The sequence below is a fragment of the Lycorma delicatula genome, chromosome 1 (assembly GCF_047948215.1).
Source record: "Lycorma delicatula isolate Av1 chromosome 1, ASM4794821v1, whole genome shotgun sequence".
NCBI classification, from domain to species: domain Eukaryota; kingdom Metazoa; phylum Arthropoda; class Insecta; order Hemiptera; family Fulgoridae; genus Lycorma; species Lycorma delicatula.
In genome coordinates, this window is record NC_134455.1 from 188,919,702 (window position 1) to 188,934,920 (window position 15,219).

Below are 15,219 nucleotides of genomic sequence, written 5' to 3' on the forward strand. Positions count from 1 at the left end.
CATTTAGTGCTTTCACAAAAATCTCAGCTTATTTACGATGAGTATTTTTTTTTTTTTGTAAAATTAATTAAAAAGCTGTAGGATACTTGTTAACTTACCTAGTTAGCTTATAGAGTTCAAGTAAACAGACTACGCATACAAGAGAGTGTTCAGGAGGCCGATTCTCCTGAATGTAAATCTGTTTAATGTAACTTCATAATATAAATCCATATAAAAGAAACTATGCGACATTAATATTCCGTAACCATGTGCTATTATATTTTACAAAAGTTATATTTATATTTTAAATTTAAATAAATTAAGAATATTTCTTACCTTGTTTGGCCCATCTGATAACCCATGAGTATTTTATTCATTAAAATCGTTACGTAGTTTCTGAGAATTTTTTAAGAATTATGAGTTTTTCAGTTGTCCACTAACAGTAAAGTTCACTAATATTTTAGTAATTAATTTTGTTTTCTATTATATTATCCAGTTCCCAATAATTTGGCTCAACAGTGGGATTACATGTTTTTATGCAGTTTTTCCATTTCTACTCGCCAATTTTATCAATGGCTTTTAATCATACATTATTAACACAGATATTTTAAAAGTAGTATTTACTGATACTATGTAGCATTTGATATGTCCTCAAATTGGGTTGAGTACACAATGATAGGGAGGTAATCGAAGCATGGTTTTACCATTGGATCTTGCTAACTCATCAGTTTTATACACATTAAAATTACTTTTAATACATGAAACCCTTTCTGATAATTGGACCTTTAGTTCATTCTCTTACAAAATCACTCCTTTGGAACTAAGCCACATTTTGATATCATTCTTTTTTCAAGATTATAGCTGGAATTTTTTCCATTTTAGATCAGTGATATGGGGTGTTGTCTAAGACAATAATTGAATTTTCTTCCAAAATAGGTAACACATCGCTAAACCATTTCTCAAAACCCATCTCGTTATGATAGTCTCATCATTAAATTTTACGATAGTCTCCTGTAAATTTAGATTAAAAATCCAGAGATTGGCAGTGAGATCCATGATATCACTGCCAATATGCATAATTATGAGACGCCTACATTTTACGATAGTCTCCTGTAAATTTAGATTAAAAATCCAGAGATTGGCAGTGAGATCCATGATATCACTGCCAATATGCATAATTATGAGACGCCTATTTTTACATGATGAAGCCTTAAAAATTCTTTGTTTATTTATTATAGCACTCATAAGTTGGTTTATCAGATATTACAGCATATTTGATATACAGATATTTACAGCATTTCTTTTTGTTTATTGTTTAATGAAATATTGCAACAAAAGAAATCTTTATTGGATAAATTGTATTTGCTATTATTTCATTCATTCTTAGGATTTTAGTGCTCTTCAGTTATTGTTTTAACTTATTTTCTCTTCAAACTTAACTTTGTGTATAGTTTCTTTTATTTTCAAATTTGATAATAAAAATTCTTTATCAAAGTGTAAATTGACAATGAAACTAAACTCAAATTCAGAATTCAAAAATGAATTCTAAACTCAATCAAAGCAAGAATGTTCTGCATGTTTTTAAAATTTAATATCAGGTAAGAGAATCTGATAGCTATTGTCAACAAGAGTTGTAAAAAATCTGGAATAATATCATGTCTATGCAGTACATTCTTAATATGTAGTATTCGGCACACATTGTGATATTGCTTGATATAACTTTTAAATGTACATGTTTTGACACATTGTTAGTAGCTTGATATGAGGTATATGGTGAATGATGTTAAAATTTTAAATATTATGTATATCTTAACCTTGAAAATACTGGTTTGAAATTACTCAATTGTATTTATTTCAGAAAACATGGTCACATTTCAGTAACATTGAATTATTATTAAAAACAATTGAGCAAATAATATTGTAATTATAAAATAATTTTCATTTATGTCTTGTTTATTACAAAAAGATTCTTTCTTTTATTCATGGGCTTTTGCAGATTTGATATACAGTAACTTATTAACTTCCATTACCATTGCATATTATTAGTCATGCTCTGAGAATATTTTTTATCTAATAAATAAAATCTTGATTTAGACAAAGGAAAATTACCATTTGTAATATGTAAATATTCTTCATGTAAGGTTACACTACTTGTTTGTTGTGCAAGTTATTATTGATTACTAATTATTGATTCTTTTATTTTGCAAAAAATGGCAGAATTTAAAATTATTAATTCTAACGAACTGAATAGTTCTAAGTTAATGAAACTTGCAGTTTGTTGTATTTAAAAATATATTATTATTTATCTTGCTACTTAATGTATCAGTATGTTTAATTTTTTAATAATGTCATATGATTTGTTAAAAGGCAAAAAACTACAGTAAAACCCATTTTTGGCATTCAGTAAATGTAATTTAAAGTTTCTTGCTTATAACAACATTTTTGTCTATCCTACCAATAAGAACAATATTAAAATTTCTTACCTTTAATAATAATTGTTTATTATTAAACATTCTGCTTTTCTACATTTCTCAGTGACTAAATTGAATTATTGTTTCTTTGAAAAAAGAATGAGATCTAAAAGTGTAGGTTTATAAATTACCATTTAATGTGAGTAGAAATTATTTTACATTTAACAGTTAACATTATTTGGGATATGTGTGTGTTAACTAGTAGTTATATGTATGCTGTTCATATTTATCTTAATTTATGTTACTGTTAATTAGTTAATCAAAGAAGTGTCTGTAATTATCACAAGATGTTTGACATATATGAATTTATATTGCTTTGGAACACATGTGTTCGATGATCTATTTGTAAGAAGAAAAATATATACACAAATATTTTGGTTGTAATATTATTTCATGATTTTTGAACTTTTACGTGTAATTATGGTTATAGTTATTGTAGATGATTAAAATAAAACATTCCATTCAAATAATGCTGAATAACCTTGTTGAATTGAAACACAGCCACAAATTGTAAAAGTTGAAAAATAATAATTGCAATATACAATAGATAGAGTTGTCATTCTTGTAGGTTTTCTTTGAAAATATAGATTTTTTTTTACCTTTGTAATAGTAGATTCACGAACCTCTGTGACCAAGTGGTCCTTCAACCAGAAGGTTTTGTTTTGAGTAGGCATTTTATTACATATTACAGTTTTTTTTTGCATTTAAAAAAGTAGTATGTAGGTGTGTGTAATTGATATAACCCTGTAGTTTTCTAAGTGAAATACTTGTGATCAGAGTAACTCTCAGCAGACCTGTTTGACTATTTGTAATGTATCCAGACTTAAGGTAAGCTTGCTCCCATTGATATTTTGTTCCTGCTGAGCAATAGTGGACCATAGCTAGAATAGCTGCTATACAGCAGCTGAAACTTGTTCTTTAACTATCTGCACTGTAGAAAATATGTTGAAACAATGGTGTTTATTTTTGATTTTATCATAACATTTTACATTACACAATTATCTGTTTATAAACTTCATTGTGTTGACTGCAAAGTTGATTGTCTGATGGATTGCTGGGGGTTGGCTGTTGATTGAGACCAAAGATTATTCAGAAATTTTTTATTAAATACAGTAAATCATAATAAAATAAAATCTGCAGGTATGGAAACTTGAGTTAAAGGTTTCTAAGTACTTTATATAAAGTAAATTCTTTTTTTTTCATCTTTCTGTTAGTTCCTGAGCCTCTTCTTAAATAGAGATTGGCTGGGTGTCCCTAAGAATCCATAGTTTTTAATTCTTGCTCTTTGCCAAATCTTTCTTTATAGTAATGAGGAGTGTCCAGGAATGAAGTTTTAAGTTATACAAGATGATTCTGCCAGTTTAGTAAGATACCTAAAATTTCTTAAATAATTGAGATTGAGGATTTGTGTTTACTAAACTTTATTTGATGAGAAGTATATAAGTTCTTCCTCCAGATGCAAACAGAATTTGTTTGCCTCCTCTCTTTTTTGGATGGGTTTATTCTGCAGCAATAAAAAAAAATCAATTTTTCTTAATTTTTATTTTCCATGTATTTAAGTGATATTTACTTTTATCAAATTTTAACACTGATTTGTTTGTTTATTATTAAGGTATATGGATCAGCAGTAACGTTTTATGAAAAATATCCCAGTGAAAAACTAACACCAGAACAGCTTAAAGAACTTGATCCAGGAGAAGAGATTATGACATATCATGTTAATAAATGTATTTGTATTTTGTCACATTGGCCATTTTTTGACACATTTGAAAAATTTCTTTTATTTATTTATAAAATGTCATGTACTGGACCACATCCTGTTCCTATTGAAAGGTATGGGACTTTTTTATTTCTCATTGTGAACTATTTTAAATTTAAAGTTACTGTAATATTAAGTTAATATATCCACCCTATTATTGGCCTCTATTTATCAGTTAATATTGATTATCCTAATTTGGAATGATTAATCTGTGGACAGCGACAAGTGTATTGCATTGCAGTTACAGCTAGCGATCTTGCAAGTAGTATTTGTTCCATACTATAAACCATATCATTCCACACTATTCTATTACAAACAAAGAATTGTGGGCACCTCTTTGCATTTATATGATCATAAATTTATACTGTCTATAATTGTATGAATATATTCTTATGAACTCAAGAATTTGACACCACATGAGAGCGTATTTTAGCTTTAATTTATTGACAGTGCAAGTAGAGGCCTTTAAAAAAAAGGAAAAAGAAAACAATTATTGATTTGTACAAGGTCTATTGTGCTTACTTTGCAATTTACAGTGAGTCATAATACTATGAATATTTTTAGAATTAGTTATATATGTGTGTGAATTTAAATGTAGAGAGTTTCCTTTTAACAAGTATAATTTTTTTTTCATGTACATTTTCTACTAGATTTTTATCAAGTTTTTTAACCTCATTACTTCTGTTATTGCCTTAATTATTGTTCTGATGGTTTAACCCTTGAGGAACAAATAAATCAACATGTTATCACAGGTATAGTTACCATTTAATACAGTTGACTAACCATCAATCCCCTAGTAGGTTGATATCTCACATCTAGTAGGCTATAATTTTTTTATTTCTTCTTATCCCTTTTTGTTTTGATCTCAAACTTACAAATAGAACATCTGTATAAAATGAGCTTTTTTAGTAACCTCATAAAATTAAATGTAGAAAAAATAAAAATGAGAAAAAAGTAAAATTTAAAATTAGTAGAAAAGTCCGTCGCAGAAAAGGGAATTGTCACATTTCTTTCCTGAATATTTTAAGTTAACAGGAAATTGTACATGTGTAGTACAGTATTGTTATATAAGAACAAGTACAGAAGAGCGGACCTTTAAGCAGAATCCTTCGTTTATTCAGTATCCTGGATTAAATAATCATTAATTGCCCTATCATTCTTCACTTAACCATTTTTCCATTACCATTTCTACTTCTACTCCCCTACTTGTAATATGTTTTTTAACTTAGCCACCCTTTCTTTGATCTTTCTTTGGGTTTCTTTCATTTGTCTGTCAATTCAATGTTTTCAATGTTATTTCCCCTCTCATTCTTTTAAAATGTCCAAATCATTTGTTTTGCTATATCTGTTCTATCCAACATGTACTTGTGTATTTGAGAGGACTTGTGCATTTCTCCAACAGTCGTTTTGTTCTGAGATATTTTTAATATTTTTTTATCTTGTAATGTTTACTTTTGTCCTTGTATGTCATTTACTTTTCTCCATGCTTCTGCTTCGTGTGTCATTATTTTCTTGGTGCATTCTTATTCTGTGCTAGCCTTGATAAACTTTAAAAATATCTTGCACACTATATTCTTCCTGTCTGAGCACTGATCTCCCCATCCTCTTCCAGCTCACTGGCCAAATTTTTTACTACTTCAAGAACTTCATTTTGAGGTTTCAGCTGTCCTCTTTATTGTTTTTATTTTGTTTTTACCACCATATCTTTTTTTAAATTTATCTACTTTCATATTTCATTCTGCAGTTTTTTCATCTCAGATATCACACATCCTCAAAACTTCATTTTCATTTTACTGCACATAATATCATCAACAAATACCCATGTTTTTTTTGCTTCCCCCTAGTCGTACTTCATATGTTTACAAATTTTGTGCATCATGTATAAGTGGTTATAATACACTCTGCTGTCATTATAAACCACTTTGTGAATCCCCCTTTTGTTTTTACTCAACTCTTACATTTTGGTACACGGCCTTGGTCATTCTTATTTCCTCCTTTCCCATACCGTTAATTTGTGTAACCTTCCATACTAATTTTCTTGGTACAAATGTCTTGTGTTTATCCAGAAACACCACTACTAAATCCTTCTTAAAGTTCTACATATTTTCCATTAGTATTCTTACTGCAAAAATCAAACAGCTTATATTTTATTTTTTCAAAAACTATTGATCTTTCTTTAGTTGTTACTAACACTTTTCTGATTCTTTTTCTAAAATTCTTTCCAATTCTTATGTATTTCACAAGAAGTTCTAACAAAAACTTCACTGCTCGCCAAATAACAATCATTGCAACTTCATAATTTTCACAATTCTACCACTTTTTTGAGTAATTGGTACAACAGGACCCTTCTTTATTCATATTTTAAGCTTAATTTCTCTTCTTCAATTTACACAGTTATTGAATGTAAGAGTATGTGGGTGATATGTTTGTGACATTTTCCCATCTTTTAGTGGGTCTTCAGTTATTAAATAGCATGTTCTAGTGGTGTTTTTGTATAATACATTAGTCATTCAGGTTAATATGTATTAAAATTCATTATATTTTAAATTCTATTAATATAGACCACGTAGTACAGAATATTGAGGTAAGACATATCTTACCTTAATTTTAACATATAATACTTTGTGAATTCCGCATACTCAGTCATGATGGAAATAATATGTTATTGCATAATAAAAATCTAAAAAAATTTGCAGGATCCCACAAAACTACTTTCATGTTAAAATTAAGGTAAGATATTTCTTATTCCAATATTCTGTACTACATGGTTTATATTAATATAATTTAACAACATAGAGGAATAATATGAATCTTAAAAAGTTTAATTTCAGTAAAATGAAATTCATTAATATGATGTGGGCATTCACCAATATGATAAGACAGAATAATCTTCATTATGAAGTCATTAGTGATTACTTGTCCTCTAATAAATAATTAACTTTTGAATACAAATATTCTACTAGTTAGTGTAATAAAAAGAAAATTATTTAGTTGTATTTTTTTTTGCAGATATATATCTCATTTGTTAGAAGAAGTGCCATTTCCGTCCTTGCAGCGCCCTAGAATTCTACTTCAATTATCATTAGATACTAGATTAATTCTTACCCAACCTGAAGATTTACCTCTACCAAGAAGGTTAGTATGCTTACCATATTTTATTTTAATCTCTTTTGTAGTTGTGATTTTTGTATAAAATGTTAGCTTTTTTCCTATGTTTTACCAGTTCTAGAAGCTACACAGTTATAAACATTTGTACAGTATAAAGGTAATTTATACTTTTACGTTTAAAAATAATTAGAAAATTAAATTTTTAAATATTTAATTTAATGTCTTAAGTTTTAATAATTTGAGCTTACATGTTTAAATATTTTGGTGTAACTAACAAAAAAATTAATTTTTGAAGTTTTACTAATACTACCTTAAAAGTAACATTATTATAGTTTGAAAGCTAGTAATACTGTTTGAAGCTAGTACACCTACAAGACTCAAATTGAAGTAGTTTGTTGCAATTACTACAACAAACAAGCAACACATTTTAGCTTAAATACTATTTGCTAAAATATTTGTTAGTCATTTATGTATGAATAATATAGTAGAATTATAGTTCAAGAATGAGTTTGAAAATTCAAGGTGATTTATGTTACCAGCAAGTATAAAATTCTGACAGTGATTTTTTTTTTGATTTTCAAAATGTAATTCTGGCTGAATGAACTGTTTGTATTACACTTTGAAAGATGTTCTTTCAAAGTTTTTATCAAGGAATAACCTGGCTGATTATGAAGGAAAATAGGTACACAGGGGAAAAAAGGAGTGAGTTAAGAGACAGTGGAAGGTTTAAATTAATTAGAAACACAATCTCACCACTGGTAAGTTCTGTAACTTACATGTTAGTGGATTATCTACAAAAACTGGAATTAAACATTAGACAACACTTGGTACAGTATCTTGATATCATAAACTCATGTTACCTGCATAGCATGATAATAAATGTTTTGTAATCAGCCATTAACATATCATTTAACAACTGGTACAATACAATACATATAACATTGTGTTAAAAGTAGTTGTGAATACTGTTGCTAGATGACCAACAGTACCACTTTCCAACAAGTTGGGAAACAGCCCATGAGAACATGAGACACCATGAGAACAGCCTGCCAAGTGGCTTTCTTATGACTGGCAGCAGATGGTGGAAACTATCCAGATGAAGTTGATCAATCCTTTGCCTTTTTCAGTGCCATTCGCAAAAACACTCGGTCTATATCTATGGGATCCACAGCCTGTACACTGGGGAAGGTCGTAACCTCCGCCGTAATGCCAACCTCTGCTTCACCCTCCGGAGCATCTGGAAACAGAGTATCCAGGAATGTCTGGTGAGTTGCCACAGATGTTAAATTGTGGTCACTACCACCAAACCAGCATTGAACACTGGACAGCACATGCAATGGTTTTGGCCAGTAACATGATTTTGCGAGCTGCCAGGGGCTGTGCTGCAACTTACGCATGAAGTCTTGCCATAACTTGGTCTGGCTTCCTTGATGGCATGAACATACCCATTACGGGTGCGCTGGTAGATCCGCAGACGCTCAGCGTACACATCATCAACGATAATCCCTGTTATTGGGCGATGCTGGTATCTTTTCCTAGTGGACCTAGGTCCCCAAGAGCATGCAGCATGCTAAGGTCAGAGGACCACTATTTTTTTTCGGGTTTCTGCCTGCTTTTAAGAGGCAGCTCCAGGCAGTCTCTGATTAGTGGACTGGCCACTACCTAAGAGTTTGTCCACTGGCTGAGGCCGTCATAGGACCCTATCGCAGCCAGTCTTGATGGCTCAGTCAAGTTGTTCAGCCATCAATTCCACCTCCTATTTGTGCTCCATGCGCCATTCCAACCCCTGCAATGCAGCTGTGCACTTAAGCTGCACTGCAGCTGTGCACTTAAGCTGCAGCCTGTGCTGATCCAGGCCCCTTAGGTTATAGCAACTTGAATCTGTAGCTCTTAGACTGCCTCCATGAACGATCTTATAGGTTATAAGTCTATGATCGCTCGGACTGTCCAACTACTTGTATTTCGAAGAAAGTCGCCTGTAACTGTGTTGTCTTTTGCCTAGTAAAGCAAAGTAGGATAGGTCATAATTCTTCTAAAGCAACTTTCTTTAATAATGCATATTACTGTGAGATTAGCATTTTCTGCTGTCTTTTTCTATTACTGGAAGAAATGCCCATTTACATCTTCCCAGTTTCTATACTTTTTTTTGCCTATTTCTTCTTTTCATGATAGCATGGGAGTATGGTCTGCAGCGTTTCAGTTTTTCAAAAACAACAGATTCTGTCTCTCATTTCCCTTCCATTATTTTTCTTCCCAATGCTCTTTCCCTGCTGATCAGTCAAGGGAGTTTTGTTTCCTGTGTGAACATTCATGTTAGGCCATAATAGCTATGTTGGATAAATACACCCACTTTTATAAAAACTTGGTATTTATTTATGATAATTTCTTTTTGCAGTGGTGCAGGCTTTCGACAATTACTAATAAGTTTGGGTCCAGAAAATTGTCTTTTACTATTGTTGTGTGCATTAACGGAACAGAAACTTCTCGTCCATTCTTTGCGTCCTGATGTATTGACTGCTGTTGCTGAAGCTGTTGCTATGGTAATCGGTCAAGTTTTTAATAAGTTTTTGTTAGATTTAGTAGTTCATTATAATCATAATAATTTGTCTCATTTTTCTTGCACCCCATTCATTTTTTTTACCATTATATTATATAAAGTATAGAAGAATAAATTATTCATGAATAATTAAATTTTTTTTAACTGATGTAGAATTTCATCAATATTAATTCTGAAAAATTTAGTCAGTTACATATGAAGGCTGTGGAAAGTAATGTAAGATTTGTTATTAAAATACACCAATTGATAAAAAAACAATTTATTATATACATCTTACTGCTACATCTTTTAACTACTTTTCTACATAATTGCTGTCCAAATTAAGGTACTTTTCATATCTGTAAACAAGTTTTTGAATATCCTTGCTGTAAAATACTGCTGCCAGTGAATTAAGCCAGTTAATAGCACCGTTTTTCAATTCAAGTTAATTTCCAAATAGTTCTGAACTGAAATAAGGTTGAAATGTACTGCAAGACATTGAAGAAATTGAGAAGGGTCATATGAAACAAATGACGCGGCATGCTGAGTTCAGTCATCATTTTTCTTCATGACAATGACGGCTCGTATAACACAGTACACACTTAGCGCTAAATTGACAGTTGTTTAACCATCCTCCTTACAGCCCTGATTTGGCTCCCAGTGATTAGTACCATTTCCTGAAAATGAAGGAATGGTTTATGACAAAGTGTTCTGAAAATGATGAATTGATAAACGGTATTACTACCTGGCTTAATTCATAGGCAGCAGCAGAGTTTTATGATGAGGATATTCAAAACCTTGTTTAAAGATATGACAAATGCCTTAATTTGGATGGCAGTTAATGTAGAAAAGTAGCTCAAAGATGTAGCTGTAAAATGTATATAATAAATTTTTTTTTTATCAATTTATGTTTTTTTAATAACGAATCAGAAGTTACTTTCCGAATAGCCCTTGTACAAAAATGATTTCCTATTTGGTGTTCATCTGCTATTTCATTATTTGTGTTACTAATTATCAGAATATACCACCTCAGATTTTATCATACTTGCAGACCAACTAAATCTAAATCCATGGCTGGTAAACTGTGTCCAGTTGGTTTTTTGCCTCTTACATTTATTCCTAAAATATTCACATTTAAATTTAGGGATGTAAGAAATTTTAATGGTAAATTACATTTTCAGTGTTACATATGTTTCATATTTAATATTAATGAATTTATACTAATTCTTTAAAGTTTAACCACATCTAATTTAATTGCTTAAATCCATGTTGTATGAGAATTTATTTGATTAATAATCTCCACAATAATTTTTTTTTACTATTGCTAACTAATGTATAATTTTATTTATATTAAAACTGATGGTGGTAACAAACTCATACTTTTCTTACGAAGATGTGGACAGTCTGGTAAGTGTGTATGTGTAACAGTTGTAAAATATTATAGAAACTTTTGATGATTAGTTAATTAGTTCTTTTGTAATCATAATGTCATAATAAAATAAAACAATTGTGTAATATTAAATGGCATAAACTCTTAAGTGTTGGTCACATAATTCTACCCTTCCCTTTACAACGTTTGCCATTTATTTCTTCATGCAACTAAATCTTAATACAAATTCAGTTTTGGTATTTGAAAATTTAAATTAAAAATTAAAAAATAAGTTTCTTAAATAATCAGGCATGTAGAATAAAACTCATTAGTTAAATTTTACTATATAGTATGTATGAGTTAATATCATTGATTTATAACTTATCAATTAATACTTACCAGAGCTAGTTAATAAGAAATGTTGTGGAATTTGATGTAATAATGCAATGCATTGTAATGTGAACATTATATCAACAGTTTCATCATTTAACAATTTATGTGTGTTAGGTAGTGTTAAAAAATTAAAGAATATTTTGTAGTTTAATTAAAATTTAAAAAAAAGTTACTCATTTTTTTAATTTAGTTATAGATGTGCAGATTAATTTCTTTCAAAACTGTCGATTTTTATCCAACTCCTTAAAATAGCCATTTATCGCAGCAATAAATTCATTATTAGTTGAAAATCTCTTCCCTCAAGCCAATTAACAGCCACTGGGAGCCTGATCAGTTCATCAACCATCACATACCGGCATAAAAATTCCTCTGGATTAACCAAAAGAACTCAAGACAGTTGCTTGAAATCTTTTTTTAGTACTTTTTGGTTGGGTGTGAGCTAATTCGGCACCCATCAAGCGCACAGCTTGTTCATGCCCAAAAGTTTGTGAAAATATTGTGCACACATTCTGTTGACATACCTACAGAGTCTGCTAACTTGTTCACTGTCACTTGTTGATCTGCCAAAACAATTTTATACGCGCTTTGTAACATTTCTGGTGTAGTCACTTCAGAAGAATATCCACTGTTGGTTCATCACTAGTGTGTGTTTGACCCATTACTGCCATCCACAATTTAACAGTATTTAGTGGAGAAGAGGTTTCCCAATGTTGTATCAATCTCTTCTTTAATTTCCTGTAGAGTATTTCAGAATAAAGTATTTAATCACTGCACAAATTTCCAGTTTTTTTGTTTTCCAAAAAAAATGCCCAATTCTCCTCTTTGACAGACTGTAAATACTACTAAGTGATACAGTAACTTGAAACTGTTATAGTAAACTAATGAATGGAATAAGCTCATGTGAGCTGTTGATAAATTAAGCATACTAACGCCAACTCTGTATGAAGCCCAGAACTTTTAACCCTCCTATATTCAAAAGTTTAGTTTTTTTTTTGTTCAGAATAGCATAGAGAATTTGAATTCTTATTATAAATATTTTAATTTATTTGTTTATTTTTATTTTATTGCCTGCTTCATTTAATTTTGAAGAGCAGATGATGTTCAGTTGGGTTTTATGTTTATACTTTTTTTTACTTTGAAATCAGTTACTTATTAACACATTGAAACCATAGCTGATTGAGCTAAGAAAACGGTGTGGTTATAATCAGCTGCTTCTTCATGGGTTTTCATGGATGCTCTGTGTATTTATGATGTTTATAGTTTATGGTGTGTTTAACTTTCACTTATTTACAATTAAAGAGTTGATATTACTTCAAACAATCCTGGAAATCTGGTTAGTTTTTGAAGTACTCAAAACAAATTTTAGTAAACATACTTCTATTTTTAAGAAAACTGTAAGTCACTTGAAAAAGCAAAATGAAAATTTTACAAAATGTATTTATATTCTATATTCTAATTATTACCAGCAGAGTTAACAATGTGGAAATAAAATAACTAAAAATAAAAACTTGAATAAAATGCAGAAAACAGTATTAAAAAATGAAAAACAGCACTTTGGTTTAGGATTGTGAATATCATCCATGAATATTTTCAGTGTTTTTTATTAATGAAAACACTTCTTTAATAGGGTTTAAATTAGCTATAATGTGATGGGTGAAAGATGGTAGGGTGTCACAATTTCAGAACCCAAAATCTCAACATTATCTCATCTTTCAGGATTAGCTGAGTTAATTCATTTAATGAAGCTATAAATAAATTAAAACTTGTCATACTTAGTAAATCTTCTATACCCAAAAACATTCAGTTCAATCGGAATTTCACTTGGTTTGTAACTTCATCCTTGGTGACTGCCAAATTTACGTAAGTGCTAACAAATAAATAGTTGGTCCCAAATACAGTTAGAAGATAGCATGAAAGCACTTTAGATACATTTGGACACAATCAAGCTACATTACATTTTATAATTGTCTACACGTACATAGACATAAATGAAAATTAAAGATTGTTCATGTAATACTTATAAGAAAAATTCATGTCAGTTCAACATTAAAAATTTACAAATACACTTACTTACGAATTACATATAAACTTAACTTGCTACAGGTTAAATTATACATTTGACTTGTGCTGGAACCAAAGGTTTAAAAATGTTTTCCTCCATTTACATAATTTTTCTTTCAATACTTCTATTTTAAATACAAGTCAGTTAATTATATAAAATATTGAAAATACCTAGTGACATAAGTATTGCAGATGATTAAAATATAATAGCAAGTGATTTTATTAAATAAAATTTTTAATTTTTATTATAAGAGGTTGTAAAGCTTGTAGAATTTGAGATTTCTGTTCATATAATAGTAATTTATATGTCTTAAGACAACAAATTAATTAAATTAGAAAACATTTTTTTAATGCAATTTATGTAATTATTTTATCTTCATTTTTTCAGATAATATTTCCATTCAAATGGCAGTGTCCATATATACCATTGTGTCCTCTTGGTCTAGCTGAAGTACTGCATGCACCTTTACCATTCTTAATTGGGGTTGACTCTAGATTCTTTGATCTTTATGATCCTCCTACTGATGTAAATTGTGTTGACCTGGATACTAACAACATTACTGTGTTAGTATTTATTTGTTGTTTATGTTATTTTGGTATTTATTTTATTACTAAGGAATTTTTTAGAAATTTACGTTTGTAGCTATGCTCACAGTTGTGCTGTTGACTTAAATAAATTCTTTTGTTATGCTTGTAAATCTGCAGTCTTTGTTATTTTATCTTATTGACTATGGAGGATTTGAACAATTTATGGATAGTTTTATTGTTGTAATATAGTGTTCTGCAAGTATTACATTTTTTTTAAAAGTATAGTTTGTTTATTCATAACTCTTTGTTTGAATTTTTTAATTTTATTGAAAGTAACTGATATTTCTTGATCAGATAAGTGTTTACTCTGCTGTTTTTATAATTATTTTGAAGTTAAATTTTTAACTCCAAAATAATGTCATTCTTGTTTATTCAAATTATGTGTTTTTATGTTTTCAGAATCTATATAATGAAATAAACATAGATTTCTTGTTATCATTTACTGAATATTTATTAATTATTATTATAATGTTTTAACTTTATATAGCTTTTAAAATTAGATCTGGTGCTATTGAAAATGAGAATACTTAAGTGTGTTCATAATTGTGTACCTACATAGGTGTACAGTTGTGAACATAATTTTTATAATTATATTGCTTATTTGAAAAGCAGGATTATCCTTTTTTGTTATATATATATTTTTTTTTAGTAGTTGATTAGGATTAATGATTTTTTCTGTAGAAATCGCTTCTGATTTGTATATCAATAACAAGTTATTTTTTTATGATTATTATGAGACTATCATAATATGAAATGATAGGCATCTATCATCTGTGATGCATGCAATCCAATTTATAAATGGTGTAAATTGTATTAAAGTTTTTATGAAATAAAAATCATTTCATAACTGTATATACTGAGTAGTAAAAGAAATACTAAAGAATTAATGTATCCAAATAAAAATATGATTTACCAAAGATTAGGTATTATATTTTATGGAGTACAAAAAAATTAT

General features: G+C 29.4%; 1 protein-coding gene across 9 annotated transcripts in view; it reads left to right on the top strand.

Moving 5' to 3' along the window:
- The window catches only part of Crag (DENN domain-containing protein Crag), a 213,106-nt gene that overhangs the window by 46,390 nt on the left and 151,497 nt on the right, over positions 1-15,219 (top strand). For all 9 annotated transcript variants that reach the window (XR_012756753.1, XR_012756750.1, XR_012756754.1 and 6 more), the window contains exons 6-9: positions 4,063-4,283; positions 7,219-7,344; positions 9,713-9,857; positions 14,065-14,240. Coding sequence is in view for 5 of the 9 variants with exons in the window: in XM_075368648.1 (XP_075224763.1) it covers positions 4,063-4,283; positions 7,219-7,344; positions 9,713-9,857; positions 14,065-14,240 (668 nt within the window). In the remaining 4 variants the exon portion in view is untranslated. The remainder of the gene's footprint in view (positions 1-4,062; positions 4,284-7,218; positions 7,345-9,712; positions 9,858-14,064; positions 14,241-15,219) is intronic.